The sequence below is a fragment of the Diadema antillarum genome, unplaced genomic scaffold (genome assembly GCF_040938485.1).
Source record: "Diadema antillarum isolate AM-2024a unplaced genomic scaffold, OU_Dant_1.0 scf00000014, whole genome shotgun sequence".
Lineage (NCBI taxonomy): Eukaryota > Metazoa > Echinodermata > Echinoidea > Diadematoida > Diadematidae > Diadema > Diadema antillarum.
In genome coordinates this window covers 4,527,659-4,548,421 of record NW_027270903.1, presented here as the reverse complement: position 1 = coordinate 4,548,421, position 20,763 = coordinate 4,527,659, and the positions used below count along the sequence as shown (strand labels likewise).

General features: G+C 38.9%; 1 protein-coding gene across 1 annotated transcript; it reads left to right on the top strand.

Moving 5' to 3' along the window:
* Window positions 1-489: 489 nt before the first annotated feature.
* On the top strand, window positions 490-15,113 carry LOC139723011 (very-long-chain 3-oxoacyl-CoA reductase-B-like). The gene is made up of 10 exons (XM_071634292.1): window positions 490-666; window positions 3,884-3,930; window positions 4,531-4,606; window positions 5,636-5,811; window positions 6,258-6,302; window positions 7,515-7,549; window positions 10,146-10,227; window positions 11,405-11,470; window positions 12,244-12,393; window positions 13,701-15,113. The coding sequence occupies exons 1-10, from the start codon at window positions 495-497 to the stop codon at window positions 13,812-13,814; spliced, it is 963 nt and encodes a 320-aa protein (XP_071490393.1). The 5' UTR covers window positions 490-494; the 3' UTR covers window positions 13,815-15,113.
* Window positions 15,114-20,763: the final 5,650 nt, after the last annotated feature.

The following is a 20,763-nucleotide window of genomic DNA, read 5'->3' as shown; positions in this document are numbered from 1 at the left end:
TATGTATTTACTTATTTATTTATTTATGTATTTATTCATTATTATCATTATTATTCATTCATCCATATTCATTCATTCATTCATTCATTCATTCATTCATTCATTCATTCATTCATTCATTCATTCATTCATTCATTCATCATTGTTTATCTAAGTTCTCTCATTTCATTCCTTTATTCATTCATTTTTAGTGGGCGGGGTGTTTCGTTGTGTTTACCTCTCTTCCATTCATGGGCAGTGCTTGCGAATGCGGGCACCCTTCACGTAATACTAGTAAGGCCTACGACAGATCGTGAGATTTACCCGTGCGCGTCGTCCCCAGGGTCGTTGTCTGGATGTCAAAGGTCAAGGGGTTACAGCAATCATCCAATGCTCCACATGTGATTGTGTGGTAGAGGCATGATCACTGCATAGAAACCACATCACACAGGAATTACGAAGCGCCTGCCCCCACCTACCCATCCACTCTGCATCCAGTAGTCTAGATCTTCATCATGGCCGTTATTCCAGAGCCTCTCATCCACTTATTCGCAACTCTTGGGCTATTCACGACGATCTACGCCTCGACAAAAGTTTTTCTTTCAATTCTGAGAAATGTGAACACCTTTTTCTTGGCCGGTCCCATGGGCTTGGGGACTAACCCTGCTCGTCAGGGGAAATGGGCAGGTAAGATTTGTAATCATGCACTTTATTTAGGGCCCTGTACTGTGTAGGCTGTATTACTAGTATCGCATATCGGTGCAAGATTTTACCCTTAATCGAACAGTGCATGCAAATGAAAGTAGACACTCCATTCTACATGGAGCCAAACCCTATACCGTTTCGGTGGTAGCTCCATGATTCTACCTGCCGCCGCGCCGTAGCCCCAATCAAGCACCGTAGAAGTTACTGATAATATCAATGGGCAGGGTCGACAGAGCAGAATGTGCATGTGTCAATCAATGTCTTGCCTAACGTTTGATGAGTTGTTACCAGGATTAAATGGCTTTTAACTCGGTAAGAATGGAAGAAAATAAAAAGAAACAAAAATTAGCAAAACAAATCAGTGAAGTATAACTCCTTCTTAGAACTAATTGTTTACAAGGCCCTAAGGGTCTAGATTGAAATTAGGCCTAGAGTAAGAACCCCAATTTTCGGCCGGCCCCCAATATCCGGACACTTACCACTTATCACAAGGCAGCAAAGTCGACTGTCACAGCACAAACATATCACATCGTTTCACACACTAGCACACTCGTTCACCACGCGAAAATGCCTGAGTCACCTCCAAAAATCCATCTAAAATCCCAAATTTTGCCCTCAAAATCGCGGAATCGCCGCGACTTTTCCAAAACGCGCGCAAATTAGGGCCCGTGTAAAGAATCGGGGTCGCCGAAAAAGCGCTAAAAATTGAAAAATTACGCCGTTCTGTTGCGAGATTTTTCGCTTATCGCAAGCTCAGAGTGTTATGGTATCCTCAAAAACACAAAAGAAAAACAAAATCTCCGTACGTGCCGATGCAGTGAATAAATGTACAGGGGCTGAATGCAAGTGCAGAGTCCCCAAAATTCGGACACGAGCGGGCGCCGCAACATCCCCAATGCAACCTTGCGTCAAGAAGGTATGGCGCGCGCGGATTTTTCAGCGGCCTTGTATGCATACTGACATTGCACGTGTGTCCGGATTTTGGAGACACTGTCCGAATTTTGGGGAATTGACAAGGTGATAATATTTGGGGATTTTGTGAAATTTTATGATCGGTTTGAGAAAATCAATATCAAGAAAAATTAGTTTGATATATGTAACAAACATTATTATAGATTTCATTTTGTGGAAAATTATTTGAGTTGAATAAATATTGCAAAAAAGCTTAAGTGTCCGAAAATTGGGGCTTTTACTCTAGGTCTACTTTTGACAAATATTCAAAAGAGTAAGATTGCATTTGTCCCTACTATACTAGCTAGCCGGTTAGCCCGACCAGACACCATCAAATCATGCAGAGCACGGCGTCACCGTCGCGTTTTTACAGTGACTGTACAGATTGTTCCCTAACTAAACTTTACTGCCTGAATGTAGCATAGATTCTAGTTCATGTGTTTCTTCCCCAAAGCGATGGGTGTGGGACTAAAGAACCAATTCTTCTTCTTCTTCCAGGTAGAGTGCAGCTTCAAGTTTGAAGATTATCGCACTGTGAAATACGTGTGAGTGTGTGGACCCTCACACACGTCTAAGACAGGATAGCTTTTGTGCAAGTGCGTACATGTATATACAACGTGTAAGTAAAAATTTGTGTCCTCTGGAGACAAAACTATTTCTTCTTCCCACTCAAGACAAGCCGGAAGGCGTCGAGAGAAGAAGAAGAAGCTGGGTCCTCTTGGAGGCTGTTCCAGTCCTTACAGGTCCTTGGGAAGAAGGAAGAAGCATACGCCTGATTGCTACATTGGATCGTCTGCAGTCGAGAGCCTTGTCCTCTAGTGGCTGATGTCCGTTCGCTGAGGTAGGACTGCCAAGCAATGTCAACAAGGTTGAAGCGGATGCGATACAACATAGCCAGGCGGCTGTGAAGGCGTCTGTCCCGTAAGGAATGCCACTGCAGGTTGTTAAGCATGGCTGTCACACTGGATGTTTGGTTGAAGTCACCTGTCACATAGCGGGCGCACCTTCGCTGGACCATCTCGATCTTGTTGATGTTCCGCTGAGTGTGTGGGTCCCATGCTGTTGCAGCATATTCCACCACTGGTCGGACATATGCGAAGTAAGTGGCCTGCTTGATGTGACGGCTACAGTGTTTGAAGTTACGACGTAAGAAGCCAGTAACAGAGTTAGCCTTCTTCACTGTGGTATCAACGTGAGAGTTGAAGTTAAGCTTGCAGTCGATGTGGAGGCCGAGGTATTTTGCGGAACTCACCACTTCGAGATCATGCCCATGGATGTTATACTGGCCAGTAACTTGCTTCCTCTTGTTGGTCACGCGAAGGATCTGGCATTTAGAAGGGTGAAATTCCATCTTCCATTTGCTCTCCCATTCCTGTAGCCGGTCTAAGTCTTCCTGAAGATTGGTACAATCTTGGGCTGACCTAATGCGCCTGTAGAGCAGGCAGTCATCAGCGAAAAGGCGTGTTGTCGAGTGCTCAACGCTGTCTGGTAGATCATTGATGTAGATCAAGAAAAGGAGTGGGCCTAGGGCACTGCCCTGCGGTACTCCGGATGTAACCTTGATCTCCTGACTGATCTGGCCCTCAAGTACGACTTGTTGGGTATGGTCGCTCAGGAAGCTTTTGACCCATCTGAGAGTAGTGCCGCATATGCCATAGTAGTCTCCTTTGAGTAGAAGTCGCCGGTGAGAGACTTTGTCGAATGCTTTCGCAAAGTCCAACAGTATGCAATCTATCTGTTCCTTGTCGTTGAGCCCTTTTGCAAGGTCATTGATGGTGAGGATGAGCTGGGTTTCACAGGATCTTCACTTTCTGAAGCCGTGTTGTGCGTCTGACAAGATGTTGTGTTGAATGAGGTGATGGATGACAGCACAATGCACCACATGCTCGCATAATTTGGACAGGATTGCAGTGAGTGAGATTGGCCGATAGTTTGCCGGGTTGGACTTGCATCCCTTTTTGTGGATTGGTACAACAATTCCAGCCCAGGAAACCTGGAGCTCACGAGGAGGGATCGTTACAAGCAAGAGCCCCCGCCACAAACGGGTTTCCTGGACTGAATACAACTCCACATTGACTATCCTGTTCTGTCCTGTAGTGTGAAAGACTGTCTGATCATTTACTGGTGTTGTATTCAGAGCTATACATAGCTAACGTTAGAGCTCATGCACATAAGTTTGATCTCTGATTCAAAGTTGAGTGCAGAACTTCCACATGAATTATTTCATTGTTTGTGTTTTTTACTACAGTTGTGACTGGTGCTACTGATGGTATTGGAAAGGCATATGCAGAACAGGTAGATCCTAACGTTGTTAGAGTCTTAAGTAAAGTCTCATGAGGCTGAGAGAACAGTCCCATTCTTATTCTGTCCCACAATCATTACATTGTATGCTACACTTGTGGCATCATGGTGCTTGCCAGTTAAAGGCATGACAGCATGCATACCAAAACATGATCTTCTCAGAAAAGAATATTTAAAAATAAAATAATTCACAACTCTGCTCATTATTCACTGTCTTTCAATCCATGAACAACTTGGCGCTGGAAATCCTAAATGCCATTGGAGGCAGATCAACTTTGTGCACCAACTAGAACATTTTCTATGCTTTTCTTTTCTTACTTGTAGGTCTCTGTATTCATAGAGTTTTTATTTTATTTTTATAGTTGAAATGTCCTAAAAATATTCTTTCTTTATAGTGGTGACTGAAAACACTGCAATAGAAAATGACTCTTGGTAACTAAAATATGAGGGTTTTGTTTTTTTCATTTTGTTTTGTTCTTTGTTTTTGTTTTTGTTTTTCAATGCCTGTCACATTTTTTTTTTTTTAATAACTATATTGCTCTTGAATTGTTGTCTTTGCCTTTGCATAACTTTGCTTTTTATGGTTCATTGCAGCTTGCCTCAAAGGGAATGAGTATTTTTCTTATGAGTCGGTCAGCGGACAAGCTGAAGGATGTGGCTACTCAGATAGGTAAGGCTCTGAGGGGTCAAATATGTCTGTGGGAGAACCTTGTTTAACCTGTTGAGGACGGTTTGATTTTGCTTCAACATGCATTTCCCGTAGACACCTGCCCGCGTATACTCGGGACTCGTCCTCAACAGGTTAATAGTACCTATAAGGCTATATGAAGGACCTAAAGACCCCTGAAAATTACCTTGTTTCACATTTTTTTCTCATTCTGTTGGATGCAAAAAGAAGAAAAAATACAGTCAAATTTGTCTTTGATTAACAGACATAACGTACGAGTGTATAATGTAAACCCCTTATCACTAATGTGTTGCTACAGTTTTCCTGTGTGATACTGAGGCACTTTGCCACACTTAATATGGGCTTGGGATCTTTATAACAATTGGGTCAGATCTAGAGGGATTAACTGAATTCCGATGAAAGAGCATGGCGAGTTAAGCTCAGGGCACTGGCACAAAAATGTTCCAGTCACTTGAAAGGACTTCAGTGCAATATTGTGTTCACCACATAATTAATGAGGCTAATTTTTCACCAATCAGGACTTTCCAACAAAGTTTTAGAGTGGTTGAATTTGCGATTGTGGAGTACAGTAATAAACACAGAAATGTATATGTGCACATTGCATTGATGTCGACTCTAAGATCAGAGTTTGATATTTTCACATGTTCTTCAATTCACAAATGGCACCCGACTCGCTTAACTCACATAAATTGCTAAATATTTGGCATATATATGCAGTATGGTTCTAACAAAGTTACATGTACCTTCTGGACAAGTACCCCATACCCTTTATCAGACCCTAATCCTGATCCTGAACCTAATCCTAACCCTAAATCAAACTGTAACCCTTAACCTTTAACCTAACCCCAATCTTTACACTATGATATTCTTATCACTAACAAGTATTTTACCAAGGGGGGTTAATTGTCCTTGGGTTGACGTGGGTGGGAGGGTAATTTCCTAATACCATACAGTATATCTGCACCTGGAAATGAACAGGAAGGTAAATGTGTCTGGTTTGCCCACTCGCAGGAGAGAAATACAACGTTGAGACGAAGACCCTGGCCGTCGACTTCTGCGGCAATGCCGACATTTACGGAAGGATCAAGGAAGCCCTGGCCGAACTCGAGATCGGTGTCCTCATCAACAACGTCGGGATGTCGTACAGCTTTCCGCAGTTCCTCACAGAGATTGAGGATGTGGAAAAGGTACATATTACTGTAAGCGTGGGACGACAGTGAGACTGGGTGAATGGGTCTGAATGTATTGCTCCAGAGGTTTTTGGGTCAGGGCTATTTATAGCTCTGCTGCTTGTATGATGGTATTCTTATCCCATCACACCCCGATGCAATTCTGCTAGAGAGATTATCCCAGTATAGTCAGTGCTATCATTGGCACCTGCCAGATTTTTAGCATTGTTCGTAAATTTGTGTTATTTTGAATCCAAACCCTGCTTTTCACAAGTAGGGTCTTAAAATGTGCGTATGATATGAACGAAAATGAAGTCATGAAATTTCAGCATGAGGACCGTTTTGTGTTCAAATTGTAGCAAATAATGTTGAGGTGGGCTATTTTAATGGCTCTATCGGATGAGATACTGAAAGTATTATACCCACCGTAATTTGTGTTCTTATTAATGGTTTTTTCTCTGCAGTTTCTGCCGAACATCATCAACATTAACTGTCTCACCGTGGTTATGGTAAGATTTTCTGAGTTTGTGGATGTCTTTAATAGTTTGTGTCATAGATGCAGGGGTGTTACAAAGCAAGGTGGCAACTCTTCCTTTTTTACGAATGCTGAAAGTCTCTTTCATGTGTCAGTTGGTTGGTAGAACAGGCAATGTTTCAGCAGTGGTTCAGCAGTCTCTCCAATAATGCTAGATGATATTAGTAGGACCCTTTGGTAGAGCAGTGCTACCATGAAGAGGATAGCCTTGATAGTAAAATCATATTTTAATTATTTTTGATAGTGACTGTAATAATAATAATAACAATAGTAATAATAATACTGATAATATTATTATTATTATTTTTTATTATTATTATCATCATCATCATAGGAGGATTAATAATGACCCTTTTCCCTTTGCATTATAATCATTTATAGTAGTGGTAGTAGTAGTAGAAGTGTTTGTTCTCCTCCTTCATCTATGAAATGTCTATAATTTCTTACAGAGATTCCACGTCTCCTACTTTCACCCACTGTCCGAGTTCTGTCACATGCTGTATACTACAAGCTCTGTCTTTTTAGTGGGTCCCTCCATTTTTCGCACTTTAAGCAACGGTATACATGTACTTCACTTTGATCACTTCTGTTTCTTTTTTACTATACAATGTATGATTACTATAGGTCCTCAATTGTTGTACAGTCTTTTCATATCACTATGTTCTATTTACCTTATTCTTTGTTATCAAAAGAAGTGAAACATGTTTTGTCAAAAAATGAAATAAACTTTGAATTGAATTGAATTGAATTGAATTGTATGTTCCATAGCCCAGTGAGGACGAGTCCCGAGTGTACTCGTGCAGGGGTCTATGGGAAATGCATGTTGCAGCAAAATCAGCCTGTCCTCAATGGGCTTTTAAAAAAAAAAGAGCACCAGAGAGCATCCGTAACACTAGAAAATCCATGCCTCCTATATGATCCCAGGACCCCAACCACAAAGGACTTCATACTTGCGATTGTGCCCCATACGCACACAACATGGTGCGCATGTTCACACGACCGCAGAGTCTCCTGTTTGCTAGGGGGTCCATGTGGCAGGAGAATCTTCAGGTTAAGAAATACTTGGGGTTGGAGTCTCTGCTACTAACACTAGCATTTGTGTGATTATTTTTGTTGTCATTATAATCGGAGCAAACCTATTGAGGCCATGCTTACACTGCAAACCATGTCGGTCATTTTTTTGCAGATGAGTTACTTGGTTCTACCCAGCATGATAGAAAGGTAGGTATGCATAACATTAATTGGAAAAAAAACAGTAACTTTAATGAAAGAATACGGTACATCAATAGATTGGGTAAAAAGTGGACAGGTGGCTACTCAAGCATTTATTTTCCAGCAATGAGCAGACATTTTGAATGGAGATTAGTAAGTAAACAGTCTCCATAACTTTTGAACTGGAACACTGTTTGACCTCTATGTAACTATGATTTACTAATTTGACTCTTTTCCCCAACCCCAACCCCACAAAAGAGAAGCAAACAGTAGTAAGAGATTACCAGATATAATTGTTAAACTCTGTTTGTGCCAGCCATTTACTGAACACTTTTGCATTAACTCTTTATGTGCCATGTTTGCACATTCGACTCAGTCGACGGCGTACCAACTTCGCATATTCTGCTCAAACCCACAAACCCGCCCAAACCTATCGATAAATCGCCAAATGCCTCAGTGCAATGAAAGCTTTTCTCGCGCTTCCGTTTGTCTCACATAGAGCTTGAATTTTATGTGTTGATTGACTATCAAGCTGTGTTTCCCAATAGATTTGCGTGTAAATTCTAAGTTTCTGGCACTGTTTTATGTGCAAATGTCATGCCTTTACATTAATGTAGCTACTGGTCATATCAAGAAAAACAATCATCGATTTGTCTTGCAAATTTCCATCAAAGCAAAGCTTGGCATTTTCTCTACAACTTTACTCACTACATGTTCACCTTAACGGAAATAGATAAAATCTACATAGATTTGAAAAACATAATGTTTTCTCAAAGCATGACTACGTTGGTGTCTCAGAATAATGTGGCACACAGGGGGTTGCCACAATGGCACATGAAGAGGTGTTAACTGAGGTGTTAACTGAAGCACAACCCAAACAGATCACTCTGTCAGTGATGATAAAGCAAGCCTGTGATTTCCAGACATTAGGCAAAGAGGGTGGAGCATGTACACAATACTCAAACATCTCTCCATCCTTTATATTATCAGGACAGTTGTTGACAGAAATAGCATCCATTCTGTATTAACAAACTGGATGGAGTCGCTAGCTGCTGTACTTATGGTTCAGCGCACACTAGTGACAGCATTGATACACAGATCAGTGGATGCAAGCGTCCCTGTCCACAGAAATTGAAACAGCTCCCAAATCAGAATGGCGCACGACGCGTTAATAGATAAGTCGATTAGCTCTCCATTCTGTACAATACCATACAGACCGAAATTGAAAGCTCTCTTTTCATGCAAACACAGTAGCTCACAGGACGTGCATACGTAGTGTGAGTTGGAGCAGTAAAAGATTCCGAGCTACTCCCATTCATAATTGCTATTAGATAGAAAACGCACAAAGAGGGAATGTGGGTAACAATCGCATTCTCAAAGAGGGTTGCTTTGGCGTTGAAGCGGTGCATATGACCCGTGACAATTTTATGCTCATGCATGTACCTACTTAAAGGAACAAAAAAGTGGAAAAAAAAAACTTGAAAAATGAAGCATTTATTGATGTTACTATGGAGAAAAAAAGCTTTGACAAAGGGTAATATTGAAGTGCGCTGAGGCAATGTCTATTGTATAGGGAACAAAAGCAAGGCTTTCAAGTGGCGTGCTTTTGACTCTGCTTGTAGTGTGTGGTGCTTTGCTGTCTTATTTTCTCTTCAAAAAGTGAGAACACATGTATGATTTTTATATTGATTTTTTTTTTTCTGAAAATATATTAAGCAGGCTTGGTTTGTGCAATTTTCTCAGTTTTAACCCACATATTTGAGGTTTTTCTGGGATAGGTTTCAATATTAAAAAAAACAACAGCATTGGTTTGATATGGGATCATACAAATCAGTAAAAGAAGTTTTTGTTCAACTGCATTGGTACTCTCTTAAGGTGCCTGTCATGGAGTTTCCAACCTTTCATTTTTTTTTGAATAGTGTTGCCACTCTCAGTGAACTAAAGGCATTATTTACCATTTGCAGATGAAACAAAAACCCAGCTTTAGTGGTTTAAGTATACGCTGTTATTTTCTCATGCAGATATTTTCACAAATGAGGAGGTCATAGACATTTTTTCGAGATGTTTTCGCGAATTGATTCCAATGCCAATGTTAAGGCACTATTGCCCTAGCGCATCAATGGAGACATTTTCGCGAGATATTAAAATCGTATTCGTGAACCATTTGATTTGGGAAATTCAGGAAAAATAAAAACGTCGCGAAAATAACAACTTATACAGTAGTTCTAAAATGTGAGTTAGGGACAGAAACAACCTATGTAAAAATTTGAATCAGTAAACTTATTTTTAAGTAATGTTAAGTATACAAAATTTGAAAAATGGAAAACGTTTCTTGTGATGTCTTCTGATATTTTAGGCTTCATTGTGAAATCTTTACATGGTAGGATGTTTTGTGATACAACTGGCCTACACATATGCATCAAATGTGATATCTTGAACATTTTCTTCAAATCACTGCTCCCAACAGTAAACAGTACTTTTAGAATGCAGTGAAAAAAAAAAAAGATATGTATGAATATTCCTGGTATTTTGTAACTGTGCTGCAAAGCTCTCTGTGTGTGCAGGATGTTTCACACATGAAATTTGCTTTCCATCCACACGGTAGGAGAAAGGGTGTCATCATCAATGTCTCCTCAGCGTCGGCCATGAACCCCAGCCCGATGCTCACCGCCTACTCTGCAACCAAGGTAACAACATTCAAGATGTGCTTGTAACGACATACTGTAGGCCATGGAACACTTGGCACCCCATACAAAACTTCCATCTTTGTCCATGGTTTAAACCACAGACAAAGATTGTACCACCTTCATGAATTCGGGCCTTAATATTGCATTTTAGTCTATTTTGTGTTACACTCTTTCTTCATTTCTTTTTCTGTTTTGAGGGGAGGGGAGAAGAGATTTGCTTTTTATGTTTGTGATGTGTGGTTTTTTTCGAGCCCACCGGAGGTGTGGGGAGACTAAGGGATCGCCTGCGGAGTCTGTCCGTCCGTCGTCCGTCCGTAACGCTACAAAAACTTCAATAACTCTTTACTTCGAGGGAAGAGGGGTCATACAAAGTTTCACATTTTACCATATATGAAGGTCACCTCAGGGTCAAAGCTCACAGGCAGGGGTCAATGAACTTTTCGAGCCCAATGTTAAGTTTTTATGGCGCGTTTCTATTATGGGTCATAACTTTTGATCCATAACTGCATTTGTGACTAAACTTGGATGGTAGATGTCCAGTGGGGAGTGGATGATCACCACAAGGTTAAAGGTCACAAGCAGGGGTCAACGAACTTTTAGAGCCCAATGTTAAGTTTTTATGGCTCGTTTCTATTATGGGTCTTTACTTTTGATCCATAACTCCATTTGTGACTAAACTTGGATGGTAGATGTCCCTTTGGGAGTGGGTGATCACCACAAGGTCAAAGGTCACAAGCAGGGGTCAACAAACTTTTAGAGCCCAATGTTAAGCTTTTATGGCTCGTTTCTATTATGGGTCATAACTTTTGATCCATAACTCCATTTGTGACTTAACTTGGATGGTAGATGTCCCTTGGAGAGTGGATGGTCACCACAAGGTCAAAGGTCATAGGCAGGGGTCAACAAACTTTAAGGGCCCAATATTAAGTTTTTATGGTACATTTCTTTCTTGCCATACATTTTCACCCTTTTATATCTCTTTTTATCTGTTATATCTCTCTTTTTGTCTGTTATATCCCATTCGCTTACAATTTCTTGTACGCAAATGGGCGAGACACATAATGGCACTTGCCTTGTGTTTTTTAACCTCCTTTCTTTCCAACCCATAATTGAAGTTTGCTTCTTCACACTCTCTTGCTTTTAAAGATTTTGTTTGTTTTTTTCTTCCTCTTTTCAGGCGTTCGTAGACTTTTTCTCCAGGGGCCTCAACACAGAATATGCTTCCAAAGGAATCATTGTTCAGGTGAGTACACTCATAGTGCTGTAGACAAGTTCAATTATGTCATCAAACTATGGCTCAATTTGCTGAGGGGCAAAAAGTAGGGGGGGGGGGGGCAAACGAGAAAGCGTTGCATCCCATGTCCCATCATCACGTGAGATTTTATCAGGCCAGCTGGGGAGTCGGGTATGCGGTACACATACTGCATGCTAGAACTGCTTTCTATGAATAGACACATGACCTGCTTTTGCCCCTCAGGTGACACGTTTCTTGATGTCCTGGAACCTCGTTCTCAAGATATTTGAGAAGTGATGATTGGCTTTTTAATACTGACCATGCACACTCTTTCTACTCAGGGGAAGTTTGTCAGCTTGTTTGATTTTTATGTGCAGATCACACCTTCACCAGGGGTTTGTGATGCATTTGGTCTGTTTTCTATGGCATTAGAAAGCCATGCTGATATTTGATTTCGAGAAGGAAAACTAGATTTTAAGTATTTGGACCCTCCTGTCGTAGTGAATGGAAACCACTGTGTGTTCTTTAAATGTCTGAGAGTTTAAAAAAAAAAGTTCTATTGTGTGTGCAGATTGCTGCGTGAACACCTAAACACACAAGCATACACACAGGCATGTACCGGTATATGAAGGCAAATTTGCATGATTACATAATGACAAGGTTGCCTCATGTGTATACATGAATTGTAAAATACAAAAAAAAAAAAGAAAATAAAAGATGATGGTGACTTCATTCAGTGTACAGCTCACTCTTGACTTGAATTTTCATGGTATCTTGTGCAGTCTGTGCTGCCCTTCTACGTCACTACAAAACTGAGCAAGCTGCGCCGTGAGACTATTACCATACCGAGTCCCAAGACGTACGTAAAGAGCGCCCTCCTAACCGTCGGTCTCCAGGATCGCACAAATGGCTGCCTTATGCACAACCTCCAGGTATAATGTTCTTGCCTTGTTTGTCAGCATTTGTTTACATGAATGCTGAAATTAAAATAAAATTACACATTTGTGCATACAGGTTGATGTGTTGCTTGAAGGTTTGCATGGTGAAGTAAATGAGGGAGAATGGTGTGTGGTAGCACTATGAACAGGTTGATGTTGTGAATAAAGCGCCATTTAAAGTGTTCAACGTAAATCTGTCACTTCATCAGAATTTTGCGATGCTTTATCGACAAAATCCGGATAAATGTTTGTGGTATGCACAACCTCCAGACATAAACATTGTTCATTTTGTTTGTGCATTTTTTACATGAACACAAATATAACAGTGAAATGACATACAAATTGATGCTGTGAATATACATAATTGTAAAGCTGTAATTATATATGTACTACCTCTTTTCAAGGGGAAAAAAAATCTCAGAAACTTTCTGCTTTGGATTTAATAGGACACACAGCACATTTATCATATGTGACCCTGCATCACAAAACCAACAAAAAGTTGCCAGATCAGGAAGAGCAGTCTCTAAGCTTTAAAATGATGTGTAACTCAATTCAAATGGACTCTCCCAACCTATTTAGATATTGGAAAGAAAGCACACACCCTGGAAAAGTATGAAATGAGAAAAGAGGCTCTGAAGTACAGGATCTATTTAAGCGCTTTCATAATCTAAACCAAACCATGCTATCTGTGCGAGGAAAGGGACAAAACACGGGATGTCAACCACCGGAGCAACAACAATGAAGGGATTATCAGATTAAGCTGAAATTGGGCATGCATTATTAACACATTCTGTCCATGATTAATGCCAACTTTCAAAGCAGTAGCATTGTCCATTCAAAAGTTATTAGAGTTGAAAGTGAAGAGTGTGCAAAGGATTTCTAAGAAATGAAAAGAGGCCTCTAAGACATACCTGATGTCATAACTTTACCAAAAAAAACAAAACAAAAAACGATTGTAGAAAAATTGCTGAAAACACGCTTATCCATTTGTTTTATGATCCAATCTTAGAAATAACGCAGAAGAATAATAGCTCTTTTAAAGAAAATGAAAAACTGAAGATTGACTTGGTTGAGCCGTTTCACCTTTTTTGAGTTCTCACATAACATCAATTGGTGCGACTTTTTGTTCGTTTTGTGATGCACGGTCACATATATGAGACAATAGTCACTTTTGTGAGATTTTTATTGTAGGAATATCTGTGAACTTGAACAATTCACAAAAAATATACTGCCTGTACACCATTCCCTCCCATGCCAACCAGTGCTTAACTAAAATGTTGTGATCTCGCTAACTTTTCCAGGCCTACGTGGTGGATTTGGCTCCCGAGTGGCTGCTGAACCGGGTACAGATGTCGCTGCACACCAATATACGTCGCATCAACCTGAAGAAGCTGGAACAGAAGAAGGCTAAATAGAAAGACCGGGACCAGCAGTGAAGGCTTGTCACTACCTTAATAGATAGTGTAGCATTCATTATCCAAGCAGTACAGGGTTGTTTAATAGTGGGAAGATACAATTTGCACTTAATGTCCCACATATCAATGTCATCTTTCTGTAAGCAAAGAATTTGTCAAATTTTGAAGGAATCAAAACTGTGTACTGTATTGTCAGTGTGAACAAATCAGAGCTTGATTTAATATCCTACGTGGTACCAGTGTTCATGCACGTGCTTGAAAGAGAAGGTGTTTAAAAAGAGAAAGAAAGAAAAGAAGACCTTACTACAACTGGTAAACAAATTGCCCTACAGAACTTGTATGTAACGTATGCCCGATATATACACCTATGATATGTATCATGGATTCACAATGTAGTTGTGTTACACAGCTACATTGTATGTGGGTTGTCAGTACTGCAGATCTGCCTACTAGATTGGGTGTAATGATATTGAACAAAGTATGTTCTCTTCAGCAAATGTCACTTGTGTGCTTTCTGAAACATGACTCAGCATGCAGAGTATGTACAGTTTTTCCACTTTTATAGCAAAAAATATGATTTTATTGCCCTTATTTGTTTTTTTGGTTTTTGGTTTTTTTTATGCAACATTTCTCTTGCGACAATTGCAACTTATGATTAGGTTAGTGATAGGGGTTTTGGCCTTACAAATGCATTGCAGTTTAGTGTGAGGATTAGGATTAGGGTCATGGATATAATATGTCTGTGGGTAGAATTTATGTTTGGCTTATAGCATGGTAGATATTTCATGGAGTAATTGTCACAGGAGCAAATGTTGTGAAACCATACATGTGTCTCCCTTTGGTAATTTTTCACTCAAAACAAAATCAGTTTGATTTTGTCCAGTTTCTGTGATGCAGTATTATTTGTTCACCATGCATTACCCCATGACTAAGAGTCCCACAAATGGAACTTCTTGATAATTGACTCGCGAATTGATTTGACCAATGCAATGATGTGAGTAAATCGTGATATGTATCATCTTCCATCAACCCCTGTGATTGCATCTTGTAATACTTCATTTGTTTATTTCACGTTGTGTGTTTGTGATTCTCAGCATTGTTTGTTTGTGATTCTCAGCATTGTTGATGGTTTCTGTAAGGATTGAACACACATTGTATTAATGTCCTGATAGTGTAGCAGGAAGATACCATGGCGTGGTAAGGCTGACCCAGCTCGGATAATGTATCTGATTCTAAATATTGAATATAAGTTCGAAAATCTCTATGACGAATTGTGTCAGACTTTATCACTGATCTCTATGTGAGTACAATCTACATACATAATTATGTTAGAAAGATTGAGTGGTTATGACCAACACTGCAATTCATTCCAAAAATATATACTGTACAGTAAACTATCACACTCGTGGAAGTTAATTCCTGCAATATTTGACTCTGGGAGGAGTTAAAAAATTTGTCTGCCTTGCTTATGCAGTAATTGATATGTATTTTGATACAGTATATTCATGTGCGCATAAATGGCTGTATAGGCATGTTTCTGTTAAACTAAAAAACTAATGGATTTGTTTATGAATTTCATAGGCTTTTATATTGAATTAGACTGATGTGACATTTAAAATACATAGAAATACCCCACCACTTCATCATACATGTACTGCAAAAATGAGATAAAATGAAGTAGTGTTTTGATCTGTGTGTGTGCCTGTGTGTGAGACATTACCAATATTTTTTGTTTCGTTTTTTTTTTTTTTTTTTTTTTTGTTTGTTTTTGTTTTTTTTTTTTTGTTTCTTTGTTTCTTTGTTTTTTTTTTTTTTTTTTTTTTTTTTTTTTGGGGGGGGGTTGCTACCGAATGCTCAGTTTAGAAAGAAGGGTGATAAACAACTAGCACGAGGCATCTTCTTAATCTGCCTGCAATCACCACAGCCATTTAGACTGTTATGTTCAGGATTATAATCATAGAATTATAGTACAAAAACAAACTCTGCAGAAAAAAAAAAAAAAAAAAAACACTCCTGTCTCCAATACTTGTGTTACAGCTTTGTGTTATTATGAACGTCACTCACCCACATGTAGCAGTTATAGTCTAGTAGGAGAAAGGGGTTCCCATGCACCCCAAACATATATTTTTTTAATCTACTTCATCTAGACCAGTTTTGTGCGTAGATTTCAAAAATGCAATGTTAACAGGTCAAAGCGTGTCCCATAGTGGTCAAAAATCCGTTTCCATGGTAACGCATGGTGAAAATGTCAGTATCTCATAAAAATACATGTAACCTTTGATAAAATTGTTCAATTATCATGGCTGTGGTATCAAATTAAAGAAAATTAAATAATCTATATGATGATACCAATTGTGTAGGGGTTTATACCAACCTTCATCTTAATTTTGAGGCCAGAATACAATTTTTTCACATTTTTTAGCAAAAATGCAATTTTACCATAAAACTTATCTATCTCTAAATCATACCAAAACATATTCAATTTGTTTGAATATTCTTCAAAATTATACTAAATATGTATGCAATACAATGTGAAAATTTCATAGATATTGCTCAAATAATAAGAAAGTTACAGCCATCCAAAGTTGACATTCAAGCATGTCAAGAATGTGCATATGGGAGTGTGATGTACGCCCTCTATTGTTGAATAATCTCATTTAAACATTTCAGTCATCATAATTTGGTTCCAAAAGCATGAGAATGAAGTTGGATGTGATAAAGTGGGTCATCTAGACCAGTTTTGTGGGTAGAATTTAAAAAAAAAATGCATTAACAGGTCAAAGTGTGTCCCATGGTGGCAAAAAAAAACTGTTACCAAGGCAACGCATGATGGAAATGTCAGAATCTCCTTAACAAAATGTAATATTTGATACAATTGTTCACTTATCATGATTTAAAATGTTAAATTTAAACGAAGAGTATTAAATTCTTTGAATGATATACCAATCATCACACAGAATTTATATTTATACTAATCTTCATATCAATTTTGAGGTCAGGGTAGTAGTTTTTGCAGCGCGCTGCCGGGGGGGGGGGGGGGGGGGGGGGGGGGGGGGGGGGGGGGGGGCGGCGAGTAGAAAAAAATAATCGGTTCACATATAAGTACAGTACAGTACTAGTATACTATTCGGGTATACGGTGCACGTTTTCGATCGAGGGCATGCGAATGGCTTGAATCGAACAATACGATTTCGTAATACCGGGGGCCCTGTTTAGAATTGATTATTATACTAGTAGTTGATTTAAACTGTAAGTCTATAGGCCAGGGAATTGAGGCTGAATTTTGGGGTCAACTGGCAACTATCGTATAACAAACAAATTTTGTATTTGAAAGTATACATGTATGTCTTAACAAACTTACCAGTACAATTTTCCCAGAAGTTCTGCTTCGGAACATGCCGAAATGACATCATCAACATGGCCACCCCACAAACCAGATAAATGAATGGGAATTTTAGGATACCTCAAGTGTTCATTATACAACTGACATTAAAGGGTGTGTACAGTTCTGGTCGAAGTGAAGATTTAGCTTTTAACGTTTTGCGAGATATTCAGAAACCATTCTATAAGATGTCAAAGAGCATGAAGTTCTAAGGGGTATCAAAAGTTTATTAGAAAAAAAAAAAAATAGGGTTTCACCCAACACTAATTGCAACAGTAGGAATTCCACTGCAGTGCTATACTTGTTATGGGCTCCTAAACACCATACTAAAAGTCCCAAGAAATCCAGTGGGGCAAAGTGGCTAAATTTCCATAATATGCAAATTAGCTCCCATTATGATAAAAATACAGTGTTTCCATGAAAACTAGGTTTCTAGTTTTCAGATTGGAATACCGAAAGTGTTGAAACTTATGTTTACAATGTCACTAGTGCGATGCAAACATTTCACCATGTACATAGTCTGGGCCTCATTTGCATAATATGCAAAGGGTTCCGAGTCAACGGAATATTCTGATGCATCAAAGTGCCCGATATGAGCATATCAAGAGTGTTCAAATATGATATTTCAGTTTCTCTTCACCAAAAACAAACTTTACAGCATTAGTAAACTAGCATGAATTATTATTATAAGATTAGAGTTTCTTATCAGACAGATGATGATAGCTTATCCATTATTATTACGTAGAATCAAAGTACGAAATTAAACAAGTGTCAACATCTGTCTACGGTATTTTTGTAATGAATGAACTCTATTTGGAGGGTGGTTTGTTCGAATCTTGATGATTAAGCTCTTGCATCCTTGAGGGTTTTGAGATATTGAAGATGGCACAGTCAAAGGAAACCCTGTGGGTAGTACCCAAAGTTACCCCCAGTCGAGCATATTATCCCACGACCATTAATTTACAAAACATGCATCAACCAACACGATTTCCGTTGTTCTAAGCGTACAAGATTTAATTCTAAAGTCGTTTCGCCGTCTGGCAAAGACTTTGTTATTTCCATGAAATACAATTGGCATTGACAGCGGAGACATTTTTCTACAATGTGTACATCTTTAAAAAGTGGTGCACAGTCAAAGTGGCTCACATGCAGGGAGGTACCCGAATTTATCCCTATACCCTCACGGCCCGGTACAAAACATAAATACACACGTGAATGCAGCTGTTTGAAGCGAAAAAAAAAAACAACAACCTCTGTGCATAACGTCCTATTCATTTCATTTCCATTAAAATTCAGTGGAAGTTCTCGCAGAATTGTTGTTCTACAATATCTTGGTATAAGGTGAAAATGGTTCACATACGAAGACAACCACGTGGAGGGTGCCCAAAATTACCCCACCCAAAGACAGTCTAAGACATGCAATAATCATGTACCAGTGCAAATACATGAATATGTTCTATGGATACATGCCTGTAAACAGTCCTTCTGGTCCTCTAGCCCAGAAACTTTTATTTAATGAAATTCAATGGAGTCAACAGACGATGTATTGCTCTGTAATTTTTACTTACACTGACATAGTTAAAGTGGTCATCATTCGAAGGGAGCCTACTATATGGGAAGTGCACACATTAATTGCCTCTATACATGACCTTTGTAACGCAAATATCAACGCAATCATAGTATAATTATACAGTCGTTCCAAAAGTGCATGTCTCAAAAAAAGGTCGTTCCTTGAGTTTTAGGACTATCACTTGAGTTTTGTGATTATGTATAATCATCGTATGGTGCTATAATCATTGTACATTCTTCTCATTCGACATAATTTTACGCACCTCATTTTCTGTTACAAAGAAAGTGATGTCTATCTGTTCTTGTCGAAAAATGAAATTGAACTTGAATTGAATTCTATTGAATTGGATTCCTGCCATAATTATCAAGACACTTTTTTTCTATAAAAACTGCCGAGGTAAAGATAAAATAATAACATTGATCCATAATATCTATGCAGTCCAAAGGGTTCACTTGCAGAGACCACCTTGTGGGAGGTGCTCAAACTAATCCTAAAGGCAATGAAAAACATGCAGTATACAATGTACAACCGCGAAAAATGTTCCATGATTATATACATGCCTCTGAAAAGCTCTTCCACCTGTGTAGCACATACGCTTTCGTAAAATGCAATTAAGGTGATATAGGAGACGTTGCTTTACAATATCTATTTTGTCAAGCCCTTGGGAAATGCCCAGATCACCCCAGCCCTGACCGTCGTGGTCCCAAAAACAGATTAGCAAAACATACATTATATGCCACAGTAAACTCACTTGTACATGCATGTAAAGTCGTTGCCGAGTGGTAAATAAAGACACTTTACTTTTCATGATTTTAAATGGTATAGAGACACTGCTTTACAATCACCATAGTCAAAAGGGGTGCACATTCAAAGGCAACCGAGTGGGATTTGTTCAAAACCATCCAACCCCCAGAGCAATATAGGAAACATGCACCAGCATTTAGCACAAATATGTTTCAATTTATCATGCCTTCACATTGTCGTTACGGTTGTACAGCGATTGCCCTTTTGTTTGTATGAAATGCAATATAATTACAAAAAGTAAAAATGCTCTACATTAACTATTATTGTTAAAAGGGTCAACATTCAAAAGCGATCCCCTGGGAAGTGTTTAAAATAAACACCGTCGCTCAAGCCCCGTAATTACATCACACGGATACTATGAACGCAAAATTAATACCGACGTTCTTTCGTGCATGGTTTTAGAAGTAGTTCCAGCAATACAGCTACACACTTTTATATCAATAAATGTCGTGGAAATGATAGGAGAAGCACTGCTTCAAAATATCTATTTAGTGAGAGGATGTACAATAAATGCCAATCTTGTTGGATATGCCCCAATCCCCCCCCCCCCCCCCCCCCCCCCGATCCGCCACCTTCAGTGCAGAGGCATGAAAATATACCTCATGAAATGTTGCAAATTTAGATAAAATTTGGGTGCTTCTGTTTACTTTTAGTTTTCACCATCAATTAATTACATAGAACTAGACTCTAACATTACAGATCTATTGTAATGAATACAAAATTATGTGGAGTCTACAGAACTAAGGTCTACACCAAAACTAGTATTATGTTACAGACAGTATCATTCCATCAAACTAATCTTGTAATCTGTTACTTTCACACTCAGCAAAGTAACTATACAAATAACAATCTATTCATAGATGTTCTCTTTAAATATTAGTAAATTCAACTCAATTCAACACAGCACATCAACAAGTTCTGATTTCATTTCATACCTATGAAAATCCTAACACATTTTTTAAACATGTGAGACTGAAGTTCACTGAACATAAACTTGTAGTGGAAAAGCTTCAATAGATGAAGTTTTTTTGGTACTTTGCTTTCAGGCAAAAATAAATGTATGTTGCAGAATGGTTTTAAAAACAATAATATGACACAAAATGCAATCAGATACAAGGGTCAGAGGTTTGATTTATGGCAGATTTCTTTGACTGATCCCGGTCTGATCCAAACAATAAAGCTTCTCACCAAAA